This window comes from Salmo salar, chromosome ssa05 (genome assembly GCF_905237065.1).
Source record: "Salmo salar chromosome ssa05, Ssal_v3.1, whole genome shotgun sequence".
In the NCBI taxonomy this organism is placed as follows: domain Eukaryota; kingdom Metazoa; phylum Chordata; class Actinopteri; order Salmoniformes; family Salmonidae; genus Salmo; species Salmo salar.
In genome coordinates, this window is record NC_059446.1 from 20525749 (window position 1) to 20548113 (window position 22365).

At 38.0% G+C, this 22365-nt stretch overlaps 3 protein-coding genes across 3 annotated transcripts in view; 1 reads left to right on the forward strand and 2 right to left on the reverse strand.

Moving 5' to 3' along the window:
- LOC106604429 (uncharacterized) overlaps positions 1-22365 on the forward strand; it is a 59089-nt gene that overhangs the window by 14903 nt on the left and 21821 nt on the right. The gene's annotated exons all lie outside the window — the stretch shown is intronic.
- On the reverse strand, positions 3013-9536 carry LOC106604500 (uncharacterized). Its single transcript, XM_014199166.2, has 6 exons — positions 9422-9536; positions 8814-9158; positions 7981-8322; positions 5748-5864; positions 5558-5610; positions 3013-5423 (listed from the first exon to the last, which is right to left on the reverse strand). Exons 1-6 carry the CDS (start codon positions 9462-9464, stop codon positions 5292-5294), a joined length of 1032 nt encoding a protein of 343 aa, XP_014054641.1. The 5' UTR covers positions 9465-9536; the 3' UTR covers positions 3013-5291.
- Positions 13242-17407, reverse strand: LOC106604428 (uncharacterized). Its single transcript, XM_014199031.2, has 6 exons — positions 17336-17407; positions 16688-17026; positions 16143-16502; positions 15847-15963; positions 15622-15683; positions 13242-14558 (listed from the first exon to the last, which is right to left on the reverse strand). Exons 1-6 carry the CDS (start codon positions 17379-17381, stop codon positions 14427-14429), a joined length of 1056 nt encoding a protein of 351 aa, XP_014054506.2. The 5' UTR covers positions 17382-17407; the 3' UTR covers positions 13242-14426.

Here is a 22365-nt window from a genome sequence, read left to right on the forward strand (position 1 = left end):
TCTGTGCACAAATTTATCTGTCAGAAACCGTCTCAGGGAAGCTCATCTGCATGCTCATCTTCCTCACCAGGGTCTTGACCTGACTGCAGTTCGGCATCACCTTAGATGGCCACTGGCATGCTTGAGAAGTGTGCTCTTCACGATGAATCCCGGTTTCAACAGTACCGGGCAAATGGCAGAAAGAGTGTGGAAAGAGTGCCCCATGGTGGCAATGAAGTTATGGTATGGGCAGGCATAAGCTACAGACAATGAACACAATTTAATTTAATCGATGGAAATTTGAATGCACAGAGATACCGTGAGGAGATCCTGATGCCCATTGTCGTGCCATTCATCCGCTTCCATCACCTCATGTTTCAGCATAATAATGCATGGCCCCATGTCGCATGGATCTGTACACAATTCCTGTAAGCTGAAAATGTCCCACTTCTTCCATGGTCTGCATACTCACTAGATATGTCAGCCATTGAGCATGTTTATTTATATATTTATTTAATTGTTTTACTTTTTCTTATTTTTCTTTTTAAGGGGTGGATCAGCTTTAATATTACGGATAGATTGTTGCTTCCATCAATGTAATTGTCTGCATCATTTCCAATCTCCTGTATATTTTTGGGGTAAATATATATATATCCATATACATACATACATACATACATACATACATACATACATACATACATACATACATACATACATACATATACACATACATACTTCTTTTAGAATATTCCTTTTTTTCGTCGCAAACACTATCACCCCTCCCCCAATTGGAGTTAACTAATAAACAATAACACGTAGGCTTCTACCTTCAGTTTATACATATTATACACATTTTACAGACACATCTATTTTACAATAGTTATATTTTGTTTGTTTTTAGTCCTTCCTCTATTTCTGATGTCCATCCAGTTTGATTTCTATTTGTAACAGTGCTATTTCACAACATATCTGAACCTATACACAATTTACAGATCCCATATGTTTTACATTGGTTATCTTGTTGTTTTTAGTCCCACCCTTCAGCTCCACACGGTAATGTAAAAGTAGCATTTTTTGTGATTAAATATATAATATAGTACACTCATTATAATTTGGTTTTAATACAGAGAGGTTAGCAAAAGTATCTAGATCATCTATGAGGCTGTGGTGGGATTGTGGTTTTAAAAGAAAAAATGAATCATTAGCGTACAATGAAACCTTTGTTTTTAAGCCACGGATTTCTAATCCCTTAATATAATTGTTGGATCTAATTTTAACAGCTAACATTTCGATGGCAATAATAAATAGATATGCCGATATTGGACAACCTTGTTTTACTCCTCTTGACAGTTTAAAACTTTCTGAGATGGAGCCATTGTTTAATATTTTAAACCTAGGGTTACTATACATAACTTTAGGCATTCCTAACATATTCTAGGCATTTCTATATATACTCCAGTCGTACTTTATCAAAAGCCTTTTTAAAATCAGATATGAAAACCAGGGCTGGTGTCCCCGATATTTCATAGTATTCTATTGGTTCCAGTACTTGTCTTATATTATCTCCAATGTATCGTCCATGTAAAAACCCCATCTGATTAGGATGAATAATATCTGACAATACCTTTTTTAATTCTATGCGCCAAGCATTTAGCTGGAATTTTTTGCATCAAAACACTGATGTGTAAGAGGCCTCCAATTGTTTTAATGGACCGGATCTTTATACAGTTGAAGTCGGAAGTTTACATACACCTTAGCCAACTATATTTAAACTCAGTTTTTCACAATTCCTGACATTTAATTCTAGTAAAAATTCCCTGTCTTAGGTCAGTTAGGATCACCACTATATTTTAAAAATTTGAAATGTCAGAATAATAGTAGAGAGAAGGATTTATTTCAGATTTTATTTCTTTCTTCACATTCCCAGTGGGTCAGAAGTTTATATACACTCAATTAGTATTTGGTAGCATTGCCTTTAAATTGTTTAACTTGAGTCAAACGCTTCAGGTAGTCTTCCACAAGCTTCCCACAATAAGTTGGGTGAATTTTGGCCCATTCCTGGTGTAACTAAGTCAGTTTTGTAGGCCTCCTTGCTCGCACACGCTTTTTCAGGTCTGCCCACAAACTTTCTATGGGATTGAGGTCAGGGCTTTGTGATGGCCACTCCAATACCTTGACTGTGTTGTCTTTAAGCCAATTTGCCACAACATTGGAAGTATGCTTGGGGTCATTGTCCATTTGGAAGACCCATTTGCGACCAAGCTTTAACTTCCTGACTGATATCTTGAGATGTTGCTTCAATATATCCACATAATTTCCCATCCTCATGATGCCATCTATTTTGTGATTTGCACCAGTCCCTCCTGCAGCAAAGCACCCTCACAACATGATGCTGCCACCCCCGTGCTTCACGGTTGGGATGGTGTTCTTCGGCTTGCAAACATCTCCCTTTTTCCTCCAAACATAACGATGGTCATTATGGCCAAACATTTCTATTTTTGTTTCATCAGACCAGAGGAAATTTCTCCAAAATGTATGACCTATCTCCCCATGTGCAGTTGCAAACTGTATTCTAGCTTTTTTATGCCGGTTTTGGAGCAGTGGCTTCTTCCTTGCTGAGCGGCCTTTCAGGTTATGTCGATATAGGACTCGTTTTACTGTTGATATAGAGCATCCAGTCTGTCCACCACTGGATGTTGCAATCTGACAGACACAAGCTATCTTATTTTATGGACATTGATTACAGTTTCCGTTCTACAGTTTAAAGGAGTGTAATTCCCAGAGTTACTAACCGATCCTATATACAGTATCTGGCTTGTACCATTTTGTTTCTTTGATTATTTCAAGTGTTAATACATGTGCAGTATGTTTTATTTGTAGTCAATTTCAAAGTTTACTCCTTTGAGGACAGTCAACCTTTGTACCATTATTTAAAGCTCAATTTTAATAATATGATAAATCAGACAATGTTTAATGAGAAATTGGTTTAACAATTCGACACAGCGCTACTGGTACATGCTGGTACATTATACCTGTAATTACAGTACGCTGTTGGAACTCAATAAATACTGTAGAATGTAATTAACATACAATATATACAATGCTTAAGAAGTTATAGTATCTCATTGTTTGTTTCATGGGTTACAATAAATACCACAACAATCATACATTTGGCAAAAATTATTAAAACAATAAAAATAGAACCATAATACAATCAAACATTATTGCAAATAGAGAAAAATTACTTCAAATGGGGGCTGATCAACTCTAATTTTATTTGAAATTCCTTTAAATTGCATCAAACTTTACAATATAACAATAGGTAAGTAATTAATCCTTGTTCAAGCCAGAATGCCTCATAGCGGCAGGAGCCTATCTCCCGATTCTATAGCGGAATGCAGCTTCATGTACAAGTACACATCCTGGACAGGACACTTAACCCAATCCATCTCCTTTATGATGAGTGCCAAACAGAGAGGCATCCGGTCCCATTTTTAGAGTAATTGTGTGACTCGACCAGGGATCAAACCCTCAACCTTCTTATCTCAAGGAGGACACTAAGCACAAGGCCACTGAGTTGGCTCACAGTTAAACAGTATGTCTAAGCAATGGGCTGATATACAATTGATACGATACAAGAGGAGGACATAGAATCACTAAGGAAGTCTAAAATAACAATACAATCACAGATTAAAGGCCAAACTAAAAAGCTGGGTTTTTCAGGAGTGATTTAAAGTCCTCAATGGTTTCTGGCCTTCTACCTGACAGGACAATCCGTTCCATAACAGTGTTGCTCTGACAGAGAACGCTCCTAGAAGAATGAGCTTCTTACATCAGTGGAGGCTCCTCAGAGGAGGAAGGGGAGGACAGTTCTCAGTGAATTTCATAAAAAATGAAATAGTGAAACATTAAAAAGTTATACTTTTTAGATTAAACGATACAAAATATATTCACGTCACCAAGTAATTGATTAAAACACACTGTTTTGCAATGAAGATCTACAGTAGCCTCAACAGCACTCTCTAGGGTAAGCACCATTGTGTAGCTGGAGGACAGCTAGATTCCGTCTTCCTCTGGGTACATTGACTTCAATACAAACGTAGGAGTCTCATGTTTCTCACCGCCTACCATAGAATTACATAGTAATTATGACAACTTCCAGAGGACATCCTCCAACTCATCAGAGTTCTTGTATTATTAACTGAAATGCTGTCCACCCAATCAACGGATCAGAGAATTAATCTATTACTGAAAGCATAAGCTACAGCTAGCTAGCACTGCAGTGCATAAAATGTGGTGAGTAGTTGACTGAAAGAGAGAGAAAGACAACAGTTTTGAACAAATTACTTTCTTAAAAAATTTATGAGGATGGAGAGAGAGAGAGAGAGAGAGATATTTGGTATTTTTTTCACTTTCACTTACTTAGCTAGCAAATGCAGCTAGCTTGTTTTGCCTACTCAAACACCCAGCTCAAACAGAGGGATGCTATGTTAGTTAGCTGGCTTTACTATGCAAAATTGGAACTCTTTCAAGTAAAGGTAAGCTTTTTGTTTTACTAATTAGTAAAACAAAAAGCTTACCTTTACTTGTAGCGGGTTAAATATCTTGTTAGTTCTATTAGCCATGTTGACTATGATGTTACTTTAACTAATATGATGACAACGATGTGTGCTGTGTGTAGCGGTTATGACATGAAGGTTTGGTTTGGAAAGGTTTTTTCACCTGGTCACAGACAGCTAATGTGTTGTGCATTGAAGTCCATAAGCGAAACTAAAAGGTGAGAGGAGGAGAGAGCGTAGATGTGAGAAGGAATACAACAAGCTGTTTTTATGTGGTTATGAAAGTGAGCTGTTTGAGTGTGATCAGTGGTGTATTCATTCCGCAGATTCTGTTAAAGCAAATCTTCAACGGAAGCAAACGGAACGAAACTATAATAAATATACCTGAATTTTCCCAATAGACACACTTGTTTGTAACTGTTGGACTAATGACTACACACTAGATCAGATAGATGCAGGCAAAAGTGTGCAAGGCGGTATTGAATGTGTCCCTGTCTGCCCATGTGTCAGTGTCTGTCACCTCAAATCTTTATCTGGACTTGTGTCCACCAATGTTGTAAACTTTCATTCATAGGCTAGGTTGTAGCAACCTCATGATGGGTAAAGGGAAAATTCTGCCACTGTCTTGCTTGATAGAAAATGTCACTGTATCATTAATAAGGGTAAAATATCATGACTGTTTAAATACATTATATATTAAGAAAAGTTTATTGACCAAACTACATCCATTCCTCTGCATATAAGCAACATTCAGTCCCAGTCTGAGTGCCTAACATCAGAGTACACACTCTCCTGTGGTGTCTCTCTCTTCTTTCTTCCTCTTTTAGTTTTCCTCTCAGAGAAATGCAATGCAGCATACTTCAACATAACTCCATCTTTATCCTGTGAATCATCATCATGTTGTTGGTTTTTGATACAAATGTAGTCATAATAATAGTCAGATAATTAGAGTATCTAGTATCATATTGGAAATCACCTACCAACAGGCCAATATTATAACAACTGTATTTATTTACCTGATCACATTCAGTGGTTGAGTTGTCATGTCCAATATGCTGAGCAACACTCACTGTTAACATGAATAAAAACAAGCATCAACATGACAAAAGTTAAAGACAGAGGTATTATACTTGCTGACAAGTATTGTGCATTAATCGTGAAATGTATTAGGTGTTCAACTACAGTTTGTAATACCAGAGAGCTCACCTTTATAATGTTCAGAAATTGGCTTTGTATTTCTGGTGAAGACGAGGATAATGATCACAATCACACAGAAAACTGATGTCACACCCAGTCCAATGACTACATGATCCAGCGATCTTTCTAAAAGGAATAAAAAAAATTATAATGAGAGTCGATATACATGTTACACATATTAAAATAAAATAGTAAGAGAGATATACCATCCTTATATTCAAATAAAGCAGTAAGAGAGATATATACCACCCTTATATTAAAATAAAATAGTAAGAGAGATATATACCACCCTTATATTAAAATAAAATAGTAAGAGAGATATATACCACCCTTATATTAAAATAAAACAGTAAGAGAGATATACCACCCTTATATTAAAATAAAATAGTGAGATATATACCACCCTTATATTAAAATAAAACAGTAAGAGAATATATATATATATATATATATATATATATACCACCCCTATATTAAAATAAAATAGTAAGACAGATATATACCACCCTTATATTAAAATATAATAGTAAAATAAATATATACCACCCTTATTTTAAAATAAAATAGTATGAGAGATCTATTCCACCCTTATATTCAAATAATATAGTAGGAGGCATATATACCACCCATATAGTAAGATCAAATAATAATAGAAATACATACCACCATTACATTAAAATAAAATAGTAAGAAATACATACAATCCTTTTATTAAAATAAAATAGAGACAGAGATATATAACACCATTTATATGACAAAAAAATAGTAAGATATATATCTATACCACCCATATATTAAAATAAAAAGTAAGAGAGATATATATAATTTACAATAAAATAGCAACATATATATATATATATATATATAAAGTGCAGGAAAAGTCACCAGAAATCAACAGTTGTTAGGAACAGACCCTGATCCTCTTCTGCCATCTTCAGAAACGTTTTTATTTTAATATAAGGGTGGTATCTATATAAAATAAAAACGTTTCTGAAGATGGCAGAAGAGGATCAGGGTCTGTTCCTAAAACTGTTGATTTCTGGTGACTTTTCCTGCACTTTCAGCAACAGTGGCATCACCCAGGTGGTTGCTACATTTTTGGTAATGGACGACCAGTACCAACAGAAAGGAGCGGCTTCCATGGAGGAACTGAATGCAGGAGAAGTATGTGTGGTGTTCTGATGAGGGGCTCTGTCTTTTATCTCTATCCTGCCTTTCCAGCCCAAACTTCCTCAACTCCCTTTTCCTAGTGTGACTAAAGACATTCAATCTCCATCTCCATCATCCTAATCTGCCCAAGGACATTCAATCTCCATCATCTCAATTTATATTTGTTGTGTTTGTCATTTTATTTAGCTTTTTAACGTTTTGAGATTCATTTTGTAATGAAAAACACTATACACATTACATAGAATTGTTATTATTATCATATAAAGATGTGGATTGATTATAGCCACATTTTGAAGGAGATATTTGTAAAAATATGAATTTTGTATTTCTTTAAATAGGTTATTAGCAGGTTGTATTTTGTTTACAGCATCTAAGAATTTACAGCTGAACATTTATTTCTGGTCAATGATGAGAATATTGTTATAGCAAAAGGCACATTGTCCTCAACCACTGTGCTGTACACTGACTGTATAAAACATTATGAACACCTGCTCTTTCCATGACAGACTGACCAGGTGAATCCAGGTGAAAGGTATGATCCCTTATTGATGTCACTTGTTAAATCCACTTAAATCGGTGTATATGAAGGGGAGGAGACAGGTTACCGAATTATTTTAAAGCCTTGAGACAATTGGATTGTGTAGAGTATGTGTGCCATTCAGAGGGTGAATGGGCAAGGCAAAATATTTAAGTGCCTTTGAACGGGTTATGGTAGTAGGTGCCAGGTGCACCGGTTTGAGTGTGTCAAGACCTGCAACGCTGCTGGGTTTTTCACGCTCAACAGTTTCACGTGTGTATCAAGAATTGTCCACCAGCCAAAGGACATCCAGCCAACATGACAACTGTGGGAAGCATTGGAGTCAACATGTGCCAGCATCCCTGTGGAACACTTTCGACACCTTGTATAGTTCATGCCCCAATGAATTGAGGCTGTTCTGAGGGCAAAAGGGGATGCAACTCAATATTAGGAAGATGTTCATAATGTTTTGTACACTCAATGTACATGCACCACTTAAATATTACTAAACTTTCTTTAATTTCAACACTATAACACATAATATTCATTACTTACCAATATTTATGTTTGTTCCGTTGCCAAACAGGATCTCCCCACATGTGGCCACAGCACAGTAGTAAGTCCCAGCATCAGCGAGACTGAGATTGTTCTTGGAGAGGCTGTAGACACAGCTCTGTGTTCGAGAGGGAGTCTCAGGGCTCTTCTTACACTCATCACTCATGTTCCCAGGGGTGTAAATGACTCCTGGATGGGATTCTCCAGATCCGGCTCTGAACCAGTACACACTGTGTTCTCCTGTACAGGTCTCAGAGAGTACTGTACACTGTAGAGTCACAGTGTGTCCTGGATGGACTGGATCAGAAACTGGTTGCTGCACCAATGTAGGGTGATTGTGTCCTATATTGTGTCATTGTATTGAGAACATAATTATTCACAAGCTTGTAAAGTGGAGACGTCATAGAATTTTAAATGGTATACATTCCTTTAGGCACATGGCAGTTTTGGAAACAGCATTTTGCTTGCTTGATAAGAGTGGCGCGGTTGCTATTTGTCAGTAATTATTCTAATTTATTCACCCACAGTCAGCCAAGATGCTTAGTTAGACATTTTGAGAGTTGTTAACAGTAAAAGTTAGTTAGATAACGTTTCTACACTCTTTTGCTAGCTATACCGTAACGTTGTCATTTCAAAAACCTGTCTCCAAAAATGACGAGTGTCTTTACATTTTACCATTATGACACTTAACCATGAATATACACTTTCTAAGCATACTGCAGCAAGATTTTTGATACTTTTTCTGAGCATCTAACAGTGTACATCTACTGTATGTATAACAATACACAAAAACACTTGGTGAACATTGAAATGCACAATTTAAATTAAATTACCCTTCACAGCCAAAAATGTTGCATGTCCATAGTTCATCCCATACATTGTCCCAATTCCACAAAAGTATGTTGCCTCATCTAATGTGCTGATATTTCTGATAATGAGATTATACACATATTGAGATTCCTCCACATGGAAACGTGGGTTCTTAAACTCTCCTTTAAGTACAGGTTCTGATGCATAGTTTACAGATGCGACAAGATGGGGCAGTTGGCCAACAGTTTGTCTGTACCAGTACAGGAATTGTTGAGATGCCGCTTTAGGACATGGCAAAGATACATTGTCTCCAAATAGACGAGTAGTCACTGGTATTGGTTGAGGAGCATCTTCAGTCTGAATCAGGTCTGCCAAAATGTGAATGTAATCAGATGTCAATTTCAAATGGAAATGGACATGTTAAACCTTTCAATAACAGTGTATTTTCTTAATTAAGTCATCAAACTACTGCAATTTAAATTGTGTGAAGATATATCGGTCACATTGCTGTCCAAACGGAATATATTAAATTACCTTTAGATATGACTTTCCAATATGATATTGTTGTTCTTTTAGATTTTCAATTTTACTGTTCAGTAAAGCACTATGTGAGATTAGGACATGCACTTACACACTTGAGAGAGAAGTCCCCAAAGAAGGCAGATTCTGATCATCTTGATATGGACTGACTGTAGCTTTAACAACTGTTTTTCTTTGTTACTATGAATGACTGACTGACAAAATGAAAAGAATTGTGGGATGTTTAAAATCTAAGAATGACTTGATTGGTTAGGGGAAAGACATGCATCACATCCTGTTGAACGTTTCCATCCGTTTTCAGCCATGTACTCTATGCAATCTAAAGATTTATGGTGTGCACTAATTTGTTGGCCTACATTACAACAAGATATTGCTTAGTGATGCAATATATCCCAGACTCAGATTAAGCCAAGACCACGATTAAAAACATTCTCAATAGAGATTTTACATTGAATGTGTAATGAAGACGCTGTGAGTCGAGACACAGGTGCAGGTGAAACGTTTAATAAAACAACAAACATGGAACAAAACAACATAACAGTAGCGTCTACACATGAACACAGGAAAAATACTGACTGGGGAAGGAACTTAAGGGAGTGCCAGATATAGAGTAGGTAGTAAGTGAGGTAATGTGTGCCTCATGATGACGTACAGGTGCGCTTAATGATTGATGCCAGGTGTGCGTAATAATGGATCCCAGGACCGGTGTTAAGTATACCGGCGACGTCGAACACGGGAGTAGATGTGACAGAAAGAGCTTAGTCCATGACTAGGCTTAATCTGCATTCGGAAAGTATTCAGACCCCTTGACTTTTATTCCATTCTAAAGTGGATTAAATCATTTCTTTCCCCCTTATCAATCTACACACAATACCCCATAAAGACAAAGCAAAAACAGGTTTTCAGAAATGTTTGCAAATGTATTAAAAAAAAGAAGTATTCAGACCTTGTACTCAGTACTTTGTTGAAGCACCTTTGGCAGCGATTACAGCCTCGAGTCTTCTTGATACGACACTACAACCTTGTCACACCTGTATTTCGGGAGTTTCTCCCATTCTTCTCTACATATCCTCTCAAGCTCTGTCAGGTTGGATGACGAGCGTTGCTGCATAGCTATTTTCAGGTCTCCTCAGAGATGTTCCATCGTGTTCCAGTCTGGGTTCTGGCTGGGCCATTCAAGAACATTCAGAGACTTGTCACGAAGCCACTCCTGCGTTGTCTTGGCTGTGTCCTTAGGGTTGTTGTCCTGTTGGAAGGTAAACCTTAACCCCAGTCTGAGATCCTGAGGGCTATGGAGCAGGTTTTAACCTCTTACATCTAGACGTTCCGCTAGCGGAACACCTGCTCCAATATCCAATGATAGGCGTGGCGCGAATTACAAATTCCTCTAAAATCCCAAAACTTCAATTTTTCAAACATATGACTATTTCACAGCATTTTAAAGACAAGACTCTCCTTTATCTAACCACACTGTCCGATTTCAAAAAGGCTTTACAGCGAAAGCAAAACATTAGATTATGTCAGCAGAGTACCCAGCCAGAAATAATCAGACACCCATTTTTCAAGCTAGCATATAATGTCACAAAAAACAAAACCACAGCTAAATGCAGCACTAACTTTTTTTCAACCAGAGCCTACAAAGCCACGATTCAGCTTTTTGCCGCCTTCTGAGAGCGCATGGGAGCCGTAGGAAGTGTCACGTAACAGCAGAGATCCTCTGTAATGGATAGAGATAATCAAGAAGGGCAAGAAATTGTCAGACAGGGCACTTCCTGCATGGAATCTTCTCAGGTTTTGGCCTGCCAAATGAATTCTGTTATACTCACAGACACCATTCAAACAGTTTTAGAAACTTTGGAGTGTTTTCTATCCAAAGCTAATAATTATATGCATATTCTAGTTACTGGGCAGGAGTAGTAACCAGATTAAATCGGGTACGTTTTTTATCCGGCTATGTCAATACTGCCCCCTAGCCCTAACAGGTTAATGTTTACATACCCTACATTACTCATCTCATATGTATATACTGTACTCTATACCATCTACTGCATCTTTCCTATGCCGTTCAGCCATCGCTCATTCATATATTTATGTGTACATTATCTTTTTCATTCCTTTACACTTGTGTGTATAAGGTAGTTGTTGTGAAATTGTTAGATTACTTGTTAGATATTACTGCACGGTCGGAACTAGACGCACAAGCATTTCGCTACACTCGCATTAACATCTGCTAACCATGTGGATGTGACCAATAAAGTTTGATTTGATTTGATTTAAATAATCAGAAATTTGGTGCCCAACAATTGGCAATATTATAGAGCTCCCCTTTACAATGTTCACATTCTGGCTTTGTATTTCTGTTGCAGATGATAATGATCACAATCACACAGACACACAAACTTATGTCACTCCCAATGCAATGACTACAGGATGTGCCAGCATTGGTGCTTTATATTATACAAAATAAAATAATAAAATATTGATAATATAGTTTTAACGGGGCAATCCAGGATTAGAAATTAACAACAAATTGACCACCCCACCAACACTTATGTTGATAAACAGCTAAGGCATAGGGCTGAAGAAATGTAATGTAATGAAATGTAACCTGGAGTGCATAAAAAGCCTTGGTTACGAAATAATCATTAGACCAGAAAAGCGTGGAGCAGTCACTACACATGAAATTTGTGGAACTTTGAACCTCAACACGAGGGGAAGAAAATTACCCCACCTACTAGACCAGGAAACATGAGGCGGAGAACTACACATTTGAAATGGTTGAAACTTTGAACTTCAACACGAGGTGAAAAAGGTAACCTCACCTTTCGGACCAGGACATCGCCAGTCTGCAGCTACTTGTGTAAAGTGGTTTGGAACTTTGAATTCCAACACAAGAGGGGGAGAAGAAAACTCCCCTCTCAGACAATCACTGGTACAGCTAAGTAGATGTTCTGAGGAAACACCCCGTTGGAGACCGGACAACTAAGAGGAAGGACATTGTGTCCTCTGGTGGACAATCAGATCATGTATAAGTGGGCCATGGAAAGGCCCAACCAAACCCTTTCCAAAAAGGCTTGGTGCCTACAGAGGTAAACGGTGAACAAAGGTATTCACGCCTAAATACATTCATGATTTCTTACTCCAAATGGGCGGTGGTTCATGTGCAAAGTATTATGATTTCTGTGAGGGTAGTTTCCAAATGTATCAATGATAAGTGTTTCTTTCCCTCTCTCTCACCCTCTCTCTCTACCCCTCCCTCTTTTGGTAACAAGCCATCATATTTTGTCAGTCCACTAGCAACCTTTGTCTCATGTAGAGGGTGTATGTTTATTCTGTGTTATTATTTAGTTAGCTAGTCAATAAATAATTCAACCAATTTGTGTAGTACTGAATTATGAGCAAGGCTGGGGATTTTGCAGATCCAAGAAGGTTACGACTGGTCAGAATGATGATATGATAAGAGGTCATGATTAATATGTTGACTGTTTTATGGATGTTATAATGTTGTTATATAAATATTAATTTGGGAGAAGGTAACTCTTTAAACAACTTATTCCGTGGTGCTCCAAATCCTAATGAGTTAATTGTTACATGATTTGTTTTATCAAGTAACAATTAAACATAGTTAGTGGATTAAATAAATAACAGTCATCAGAATAATGAAAGTAAAGTAACAACACCATGTTTTGAGGCTATACAGTGTTTGTTTACAATAACATTATTTACAAACAATGGAGTAAAACAAGCTCATGTGACTTCTATAAGCTACAAAATGTTATTTATAATCAATTTCTATATATCATTAACTTGAATTGAATTCCAGACTGTCCCCTTTAACACAATGTGTTTCCGTATGCTACAAGCACTCTCCTACATGAGACACCATTATTTGAATATAACAACTCACAATATAATATTCAGAAACTACCAACATCCATTTTATTTCCTTTGGCAAACAGGATCTCTATGGAAAAAGTTCAACATGTCCTGTTCCATTTCCAACCAATAAGCAGTTAGCGCAATCAAAAGACCAGTGATGTGTATCTGGGCCTACAGTTATATAATGTTCCCCAGTCTGTCGGCTGAATGCATTAGGCCTACCAATTGATACCATACTCTATTTGACTGATACATATCTCTATTTGACCATAATGCCCTTTGCATGGTTTACTAGACCTACCTCTATGAGGAGTAGCCCACTCATCCTAGTTGCCTCTCCACAGTAAGATCTTAGCATAATCTCGTATGTAAATTGACTTCACAAAGTTAAATTATTACCTTAAAGAGGTATTATACAAAAATATGAATGTACATGTTGGTATAAAAATGCTTCTTATGACTTGAATAACTTGAATAATCATGAATAAAATGGTTATGTCCATAATTTAACAATGACAGAGTAAGAATTTGACTTCTTGTGAAATGAATAACAAACCAAAGACACTATACTAGAAATATTCTGTGATATTAAATCACAATGATAATCCTACAACATTCATTTATTGCTATAATTAGATACGTGATAATGTATGAAACAACAACTATTTTGCACATATCAACCCAATTTGATATTGTTCCATTCAACATTTTACACCATGTTACGAACATATGTGCAAAGGTTTCATCAAGGAAAAGGGTGGCTATTTGAAGAATCTCAAATATAAAATATATTTTGATTTGTTTAACACTTCTTTGTTTACTACATGATTCCATATGCGTTATTTCATAGTTTTGATGTCTTCACTATTATTCTACAATGTAAAAAAAATACTACAAATAAAGAAAAACCCGTGAATGAGTAAGTGTTCTAAAACTTTTTACCGTTAGTGTACATAGACATATAAAGATGAAAACCCTCCTGCTACTAGTTGACATCAGCTAGCTCAGAATAAGTTGACCACTCCAGAAGACATTTTGAGCAGAAACATGGTTGTAAATCATTGTGTAAGGTATTGTATTGGGAAATTGTATTGTACTATTGTGAAAGTTAATCCGAAAGCAATGTCCTCCGATTGTTTTACCAAAACGGTTAAATTGTGTCTAAATTGAGACACTTGACTGACATCATTTTGTCCATGCTGTATCTGAAACAAAGTTCAGTCCCAGTCTGAGTAACTGACATCAGAGTACACACTCTCCTGTGGTATGTCTCTCTTCTTTCTTCCTCTTTTAGTTTTCTTCTCAGAGAAATGCAATGCAGCATAATTCAATATATCTGTGTTTGGAACCTAAGGAAAAGAGTACAGTAAATAATAACTCCACTGTGCACAATAACAGAAAAGTCTAAATAATAACATTAACAATAATACGGTGAGGGGAATGTTCATGCTGAAGCTAGGATTCAATTCTCAGCACAGGGCGCAGGACTGCCAACAATGCAGCTTTTAAAGTCATTTTTTTCTGACATTTAAGGATATCGCATTCATGGTAAACACTCCAGATGTCAGCTCAGAAATGTGTTTTTTACATTTCAAGCGTGCTATAACACAGATCTAACGTGGATCAGATTGAACCCCGGTCAAGCGTGCTATAACACAGATCTAACGTGGATCAGATTGAACCCCGGTCAAGCGTGCTATAACACAGATCTAACGTGTATCAGATTGAACCCCGGTCAAGCGTGCTATAACACAGATCTAACATGTATCAGATTGAACCCCGGTCAAGCGTGCTATAACACAGATCTAACGTGTATCAGATTGAACCCCGGTCAAGCGTGCTATAACACAGATCTAACGTGTATCAGATTGAACCCCGGTCAAGCGTGCTATAACACAGATCTAACGTGTATCAGATTGAACCCTAGTCTTAGTGTCATATTTTATGGCATTAAAGACAAATGAAACAAAAACATTTCTAAATCATTTACTTTGTAATAACCAAAACCTAAACTGACGTTCAAAGCATGTTGACTTTGTTAAATATAATATTTACACTACAGATTTACACTACCGATTTCTGGACAATAAATAAGTTAGTGGATATGAGGGTAATTTAATTAACATCTGAAAGCCCCACATCTAAAATGTAACTAAACATTGTAATAAAACTATCAACAACATTTTTGATCAACTAAGAGCTGGCCAAATTATAGCTGCAGGTTATAATTAACAATATATTTAAATACAGGTTTTCTTTATGATACACAACACTGCCGCAACATCTCATGGGTTACTGCTGTACTTAGTGATTTATTCACAAATATACACATATACACTAATATACACACTCCTGTGTAACAGGTAATGTACCTCTTGTTTTCACACATTGGATAATATAGATGTTACATACCTGACCACTTGACTGCTCTGATGAGAGGTTATCATCATGGTGAATATGCTGAGAGACACTTGCTGTATCAACAGATAGAAACCCAAGCATGAAAATGGAGATTGAATAGACAGTATAACATTCAACAGTGTCAGCCAATGAGGTGAAATTTTACTTTTAAATAATCATTGCTAACACATTTGACACAAAACAATAGATATGTACTGCATGTCGAAAATTACTTACCTTTACAATGATCACATGTTTGTCTCTTGTTTTTGGTACAAGCGAGAATAAAAATCACAGTCACACACACAGCCACTGCTGCTCCCAAGCTGAGGACAATGGGATCCACTGTGTTTCCTGGTATTAAAATACATTCAACATGCTTGTTATGTTTTATGTTAAGGATGCATAGTTGATAACACAATTTATTTCACTTTGACCCATTTCAACTACTAAATAATCATATCATTAAAATATGCTTAAATGTTTAGCTAAAGAAGTGTATGGTGCTTCATCAATTTAACAAGAAGTTGTACCTTTAATGATGTTAAGTTTTGTTCCGTCGCCAAACAGAATCTCCCCGCATGTGACCACAGCACAGTAGTAAGTCCCAGCATCACAGAGACTGAGGTTGTTCTTAGAGAGGCTGTAGACACAGCTCTGTGTAGGAGAGGGTGTCTCAGGGCTCTTCTCACACTCATCACTCCTGTTCCCAGGGGTGTAAATAACTCCTGAATGGGATTCTCCTGATCCGGCTATGAACCAGTACACACTGTGTTCTCCTGTACAGGTCTCAGAGAGTACTGTACACTGTAGAATCACAGAGTCTCCTGGATGGACTAGGTCAGACTCTGGCTGCTGTTCCACTGTCTGATAGTCAGACCTCTGACCATTTCCTTAATTAATCAGAACATATTGAGTAATTATCAGACATTCAAATAATTTTTGATTAACATATTTTTCTGCAATCTTTCTGTTAGCTGAGAAATCACAAAAGTGCCCAGAATTTTTTTTGTCTTATTACTGGAAAAGTTATTGTCCAATTGACATAAATTATAAATATAAAGTACAATTATTTTACCTTTTAAAGACAGAAATGTGCCATCTCTAAACGTCACAGTCATCACTCTTCCAATTGCACAATAGTACATGGCTTCATCTTCTGGGAACGTCTTCATGATAGTAAGGCGAAACACCCTTTGAGCCAATGCTACGCTGAAGTGTGAATTATTAAATCCAGAGTGAAACACAGGCTCTGTTAAATATTTATGCATCGTTGAGACAAGTTGTGGAATACCTCCCACAGTTTGCTTGTACCAGTGCATTTGCTCATCGCTGAATTCTTCTTCTGGGAAAACACATAGCAGGGTTACAGGATCACCAAGTTGAACAGTGGTCACTGGACTTAGCAGGTCTACATCTAAATCAAATGGAAACAGAAACACAAGCATACTGTAGTTATCACACAGACAAGGACAAATGTTAACAAGAGAAAACAATAGTCTGTGAAAACATTCCAAAAGTAGAAAATCAAGATGTGAAATCATTCCAGATGTTTTATTTTCTTTTGCTTACTCTGTTTATTATTTATTTTTAGATGGTATTTGTGTTGGTTGAACGTTCTAAATGTAAATTTATCCTATCCTTCAAGAACCTTGAACTATATTGAATTGCACGGCAAAGGAAAACAATATTTTGAATATACTACCAGTGATGAAATTGTACTTACACACTGCACTGAGAAGAATCACAGCAACCCCTAATCTGACTATCATGGTATGTAGCCTCTAGACTGGTAGTGTTTATTTGGTCTGTGCTTAAATGGGAACTCAAGAACAAGTATTCAAACTTGAAAACATACCTCATTGGCTGGAACATAGTGTTCAATACTTCCTGTAAAATGTTCCAACCCGTGACCCATTTCTTCTGTAAACCTGACATGCCTGTTATGGCATAAGGTCACCACCTTAGCTTTCATGTTACTGTATACTATGATGCCTCATATATTGTTTGTTTTGAACTGTCTAATTGTCCTTTTATCCACTGTACTTTTTTGTTGTATGGATACATGTGTATAGATGCTGTAATGTACTATAGATGACGCCTGTACCATGTTTGACCATGATTGTTTTTAGTATCTCAAATGTGCTCTCAATGTGGTTTAAAAAATCTGAATTGTGCATTATTGTGGACTGACATTTAAATACATTTGTCTAACTAACTATATCAATGCATTTCTTTTTTTCTGTCTGTCTGCACAGTACAATTGCTATATTTTGTCTGTCCTTTTTACTTGTCCTGTTTCATTTAATTGTTTTTGGCATGAAAAGATCTGACTGAAAATGCACTTGGACTCTAACATTACATTTTTGTTAACCTTACGAGTCTAAGCCCTGTCTAAACCGTGGAGGGGGGCTAGGTAGTACCAGCCCTTATGGCATATTTTAAGACCCTTTGAAGTATCCCAAAAATATGTAAAAAAATATTTGCTGAACATGTCTTTTTGGCCTCTGCTATTAGCCCATACAAACGCATTGAAAAGTGTCTATCCTACATCTGAGAGATATAAGAACGTTTTTTACAGTGATTTAACCCCTTGTTTTGTCTATAAACAGTCTCCATCACAGGAGGTTGGTGGCTCCTTAACTGGGGAAGATGGACTCGTGGTAATGGCTGGAGAGGAAGGAGAACACCATAGTGTTTGTGAGAATCTCATAATTTCATAATAGTTAATATAGGCCAAACCGTTCAGATGCTACAGACAATTTTGTGAGAAGACTGGTTTTCAGGATGTCTCATGGTCTGATAAACACTGCTGTAGCTCTGTCACCTTTCACTGCAGATGCTGAAGTATTACATAGGCAGATGTGGTGGATTGAGATGCATCCAGTACAAAGAAACATATATCTCTAGCTTAAATTGACAGATTTTTATGGAAAATTTTTTATTGCGTTAATTAGATTTCCGCGAGGGCATGGACATCGTCCTTAGGATATTTTTGTTACGTGGTTCTGTGAGGTCCTGTGAGGTCATGTATCAAAGGGGTCTGGGATCATTTACGTAGACTCAGTTGATTTTCTTAAAGATCTCAAGTACCAGGGTAAACAGGTAGTAACCAGGGGACTGCTCAGGAAACCACTGTCGAGACCATTTCTTAAACTTTTTCAGCTCGAGACTCAAATGAGTAATTGACTGTACTCCCATGACACAATTCGTCCTCCAAGGACCCAAGTTCAGAAGAAATAGTTTGTGATTATACATATATTCTCATAACTTGCGACCCACCTCTCACATGCCCAGTGCCAACTTTGGGTCCAGAACTAAAGTTTAAGAAATCCTGTATTTGACCAAGAGGAAATTCTCTCCTATTCTGAGGTTGACATTGGGTTTAACAGATGCAGGTGTGTTCATCCACCATGTACAGTAGTCTACAGGCAATACGTTCCTCCACCATGTTCAGTAGTCTACAGGAAATTTGTTCATCCACCATGTACAGTAGGCTACAGGCAATATATTCCTTAATCATGTACAGTAGGCTACAGGCAATATGTTCCTCCACCATGTACAGTAGGCTACAGGCAATATGTTCCTCCACCATGTACAGTAGACTACAGGCAATATGTTCCTCCACCATGTACAGTAGACTACAGGCAATATGTTCCTCCACCATGTACAGTAGTCTACAGGCAATACGTTCCTCCACCATGTTCAGTAGTCTACAGGCAATATGTTCCTCCACCATGTACAGTAGACTACAGGCAATATGTTCCTCCAACATGTACAGAAGTTTACAGGCAATATGTTCCTCAACCATGTACAGTAGACTACAGGCAACATGTTCCTCCACCATGTACAGTAGGTTAAAGGCAATATGTTCATCCACCATGTACATACGGGTACAGGCAATATGTTCATCCAACATGTACAAAATACTACAGGCAAAATGTTCCTCCACCATGTACAATAGACTACAGGCAATATGTTCATCCAACATGTGCAAAATACTACAGGCAATATGTTCCTCCACCATGTACAGTAGGTTACAGGCAATATGTTCATTCACCATGTACAGTAGGCTACAGGCAATATATTCCTTAATCATGTACAGTAGGCTACAGGCAATATGTTCCTCCACCATGTACAGTAGGCTACAGGCAATATATTCCTTAATCATGTACAGTAGGCTACAGGCAATATGTTCCTCCACCATGTACAGTAGGCTATAGGCAATATGTTCATCCACCATGTACAGTAGGCTATAGGCAATATGTTCATCCACCATGTACAGTAGGTTACAGCCAATGTGTTCATCCACCATATACAGTAGGTTACAGGCAATATGTTCCTCCACCATGTACAGTAGACTACAGGCAACATGTTCCTCCACCATATACAGTAGGTTACAGGCAATATGTTCCTCCACCATGTACAGTTGGCTACAGGAAATTTGTTCATCCACCATGTACAGTAGGCTACAGGCAATATATTCCTTAATCATGTACAGTAGGCTACAGGCAATATATTCCTTAATCATGTACAGTAGGCTACAGGCAATATGTTCCTCCACCATGTACAGAAGGCTACAGGCAATATGTTCCTCCACCATGTACAGTAGGCTACAAGCAATATGTTCCTCCACCATGTACAGTACTATCTAGTTGGCTTGCTACGTCGCCAGCATTTGCTTGGGTAATCTAAACCTAATCGTCTATCGAATCAGCTTTAGAAATGTTCCCATCAAAATCATCTTTATTCTGTGACTTGCTCATAAAATGCAAATGCAGAAATAGCTACCAGATTATTGTGCATCTAGCTTGGTAGTCTATTGGCCAATGCCGTATTGTCATGTTCCTCAGTAAACATTTGTAACCTACATACAGTAGTTAATGAAATAAAATAAAATATTATTTGTCACATACACATGGTTAGCAGATGTTAATGCGAGTGTAGCGAAATGCTTGTGCTTCTAGTTCCGACCATGCAGTAATATCTAACAAGTAATCTAACAATTTCACAACAATTACCTTATACACACAAGTGTAATGGAATGAATAAGAATATGTACATAAAAATATATGGATGAGCGATGGCCGAACGGCAAGATGCAGTAGATGGTATAGAGTACAGTGTATACATATGAGATGAGTAATGTAGGGTATGTAAACATTATATAAAGGGACATTGTTTAAAGTGACTGGTGATACATTTATTACATCCATTTTTAATTATAAAGTGGCTAGAGATTTGAGTCAGTATGATGGCAGAAGCCACTCATTGTTAGTGATGGCTGTTTAACAGTCTGATGGCCTTGAGATAGAAGTTGTTTTTCAGTCTCTCTGTCCCAGTCTGCACCTGTACTGACCTCGCGTTCTGGATGATTGCGGGGTGAACAGGCAGTGGCACGGGTGGTTGTTGTCCTTGATGATCTTTTTGGCCTTCCTGTGACATCGGGTGGTGTAGGTGTCCTGGAGGGCAGGTAGTCTGCCCCCGGTGATGCGTTGTGCAGACCTCACTACCCTCTGAGCCTTCCGGTTGTGGGCGGAGCAGTTGCCATACCAGGCGGTGATACAGCCCGACAGGATGCTCTCGATTGTGCATCTGTAAAAGTTTGTGAGTGTTTTTGGTGACAAGCCACATTTCTTCAGCTTCCTGAGGTTGAAGAGGCGCTGTTGCGCCTTCTTCACCACGCTGTCTGTGTGGGTGGACCATTTCAGTTTGTCCGTGATGTGTACGCCGAGGAACTTGAAACTTTCCACCTTCTCCACTACTGTCCCGTCGATGTGGATAGGGGGCTGCTCCCTCTGCTGTTTCCTGAAGTCCACAATCATCTCCTTTGTTTTGTTGACATTGAGTGTGAAGTTATAGGCTTCTCTGTGGCTCAGTTGGTAGAGCATGGTGTTTGCAACGCCAGCATGGTGTGTGCAACGCCAGGGTTGTGAGTTCGATTCCCATGGGGGTCCAGTACAAAAAAAAAAAATGCATGAAATGAAATGTATGCATTCACTACCGTAAGTCGCTCTGGATAAGAGCGTCTGCTAAATGACTAAAATGTAAATGTTATTTTCCTGACACCACACTCCGAGGGCCCTCACCTCCTCCCTGTATGCAGTCTCGTCGTTGTTGGTAATCAAGCCTACCACTGTAGTGTTGTCTTCAAACTTGATGATTGAGTTGGAGGCGTGCATGGCCACGCAGTCATGGGTGAACAGAGAGTACAGGAGAGGGCTGAGAATGCACCCTTGTGGGGCCCCAGTGTTGAGGATCAGTGGGGTGGAGATGTTTTTCCTACCCTCACCACCTGGGGATGGCCTGTCAGGAAGTCCAGAGCCCAGTTGCACAGGGTGAGGTTGAGACCTAGGGTCTCAAGCTTAATGACGAGTTTGGAGGGTACTATGGTGTTAAATGCTGAGCTGTAGTCGATGAACAGTGTCATGACGTTGGCCTCTTTGAGTACAGGGAGGACAGTTGACCCCCTCCCCCCTTGCACCATCCCCCAACCAGGCCCTGTGTGAAAGGGTTGTAAAACTCTAAGAGGGAATCTCTTGCCACATGTCCCATAGAGAGACACAGGAAATTCTTCCAACTCACAGAATTGGGGAACCGAATGACATTTGTGTTCTGGAGAAGGTATGGAAGATTGGTGAAGAATCCAGCTACGAACTGGTCCGCTTGGTACAATTTTGTGATACTCAGAAGAGACAATATAGCCATATTACCATAAAACTGTTTATATAATAGCCTCAGCTTGAGACTTGCATC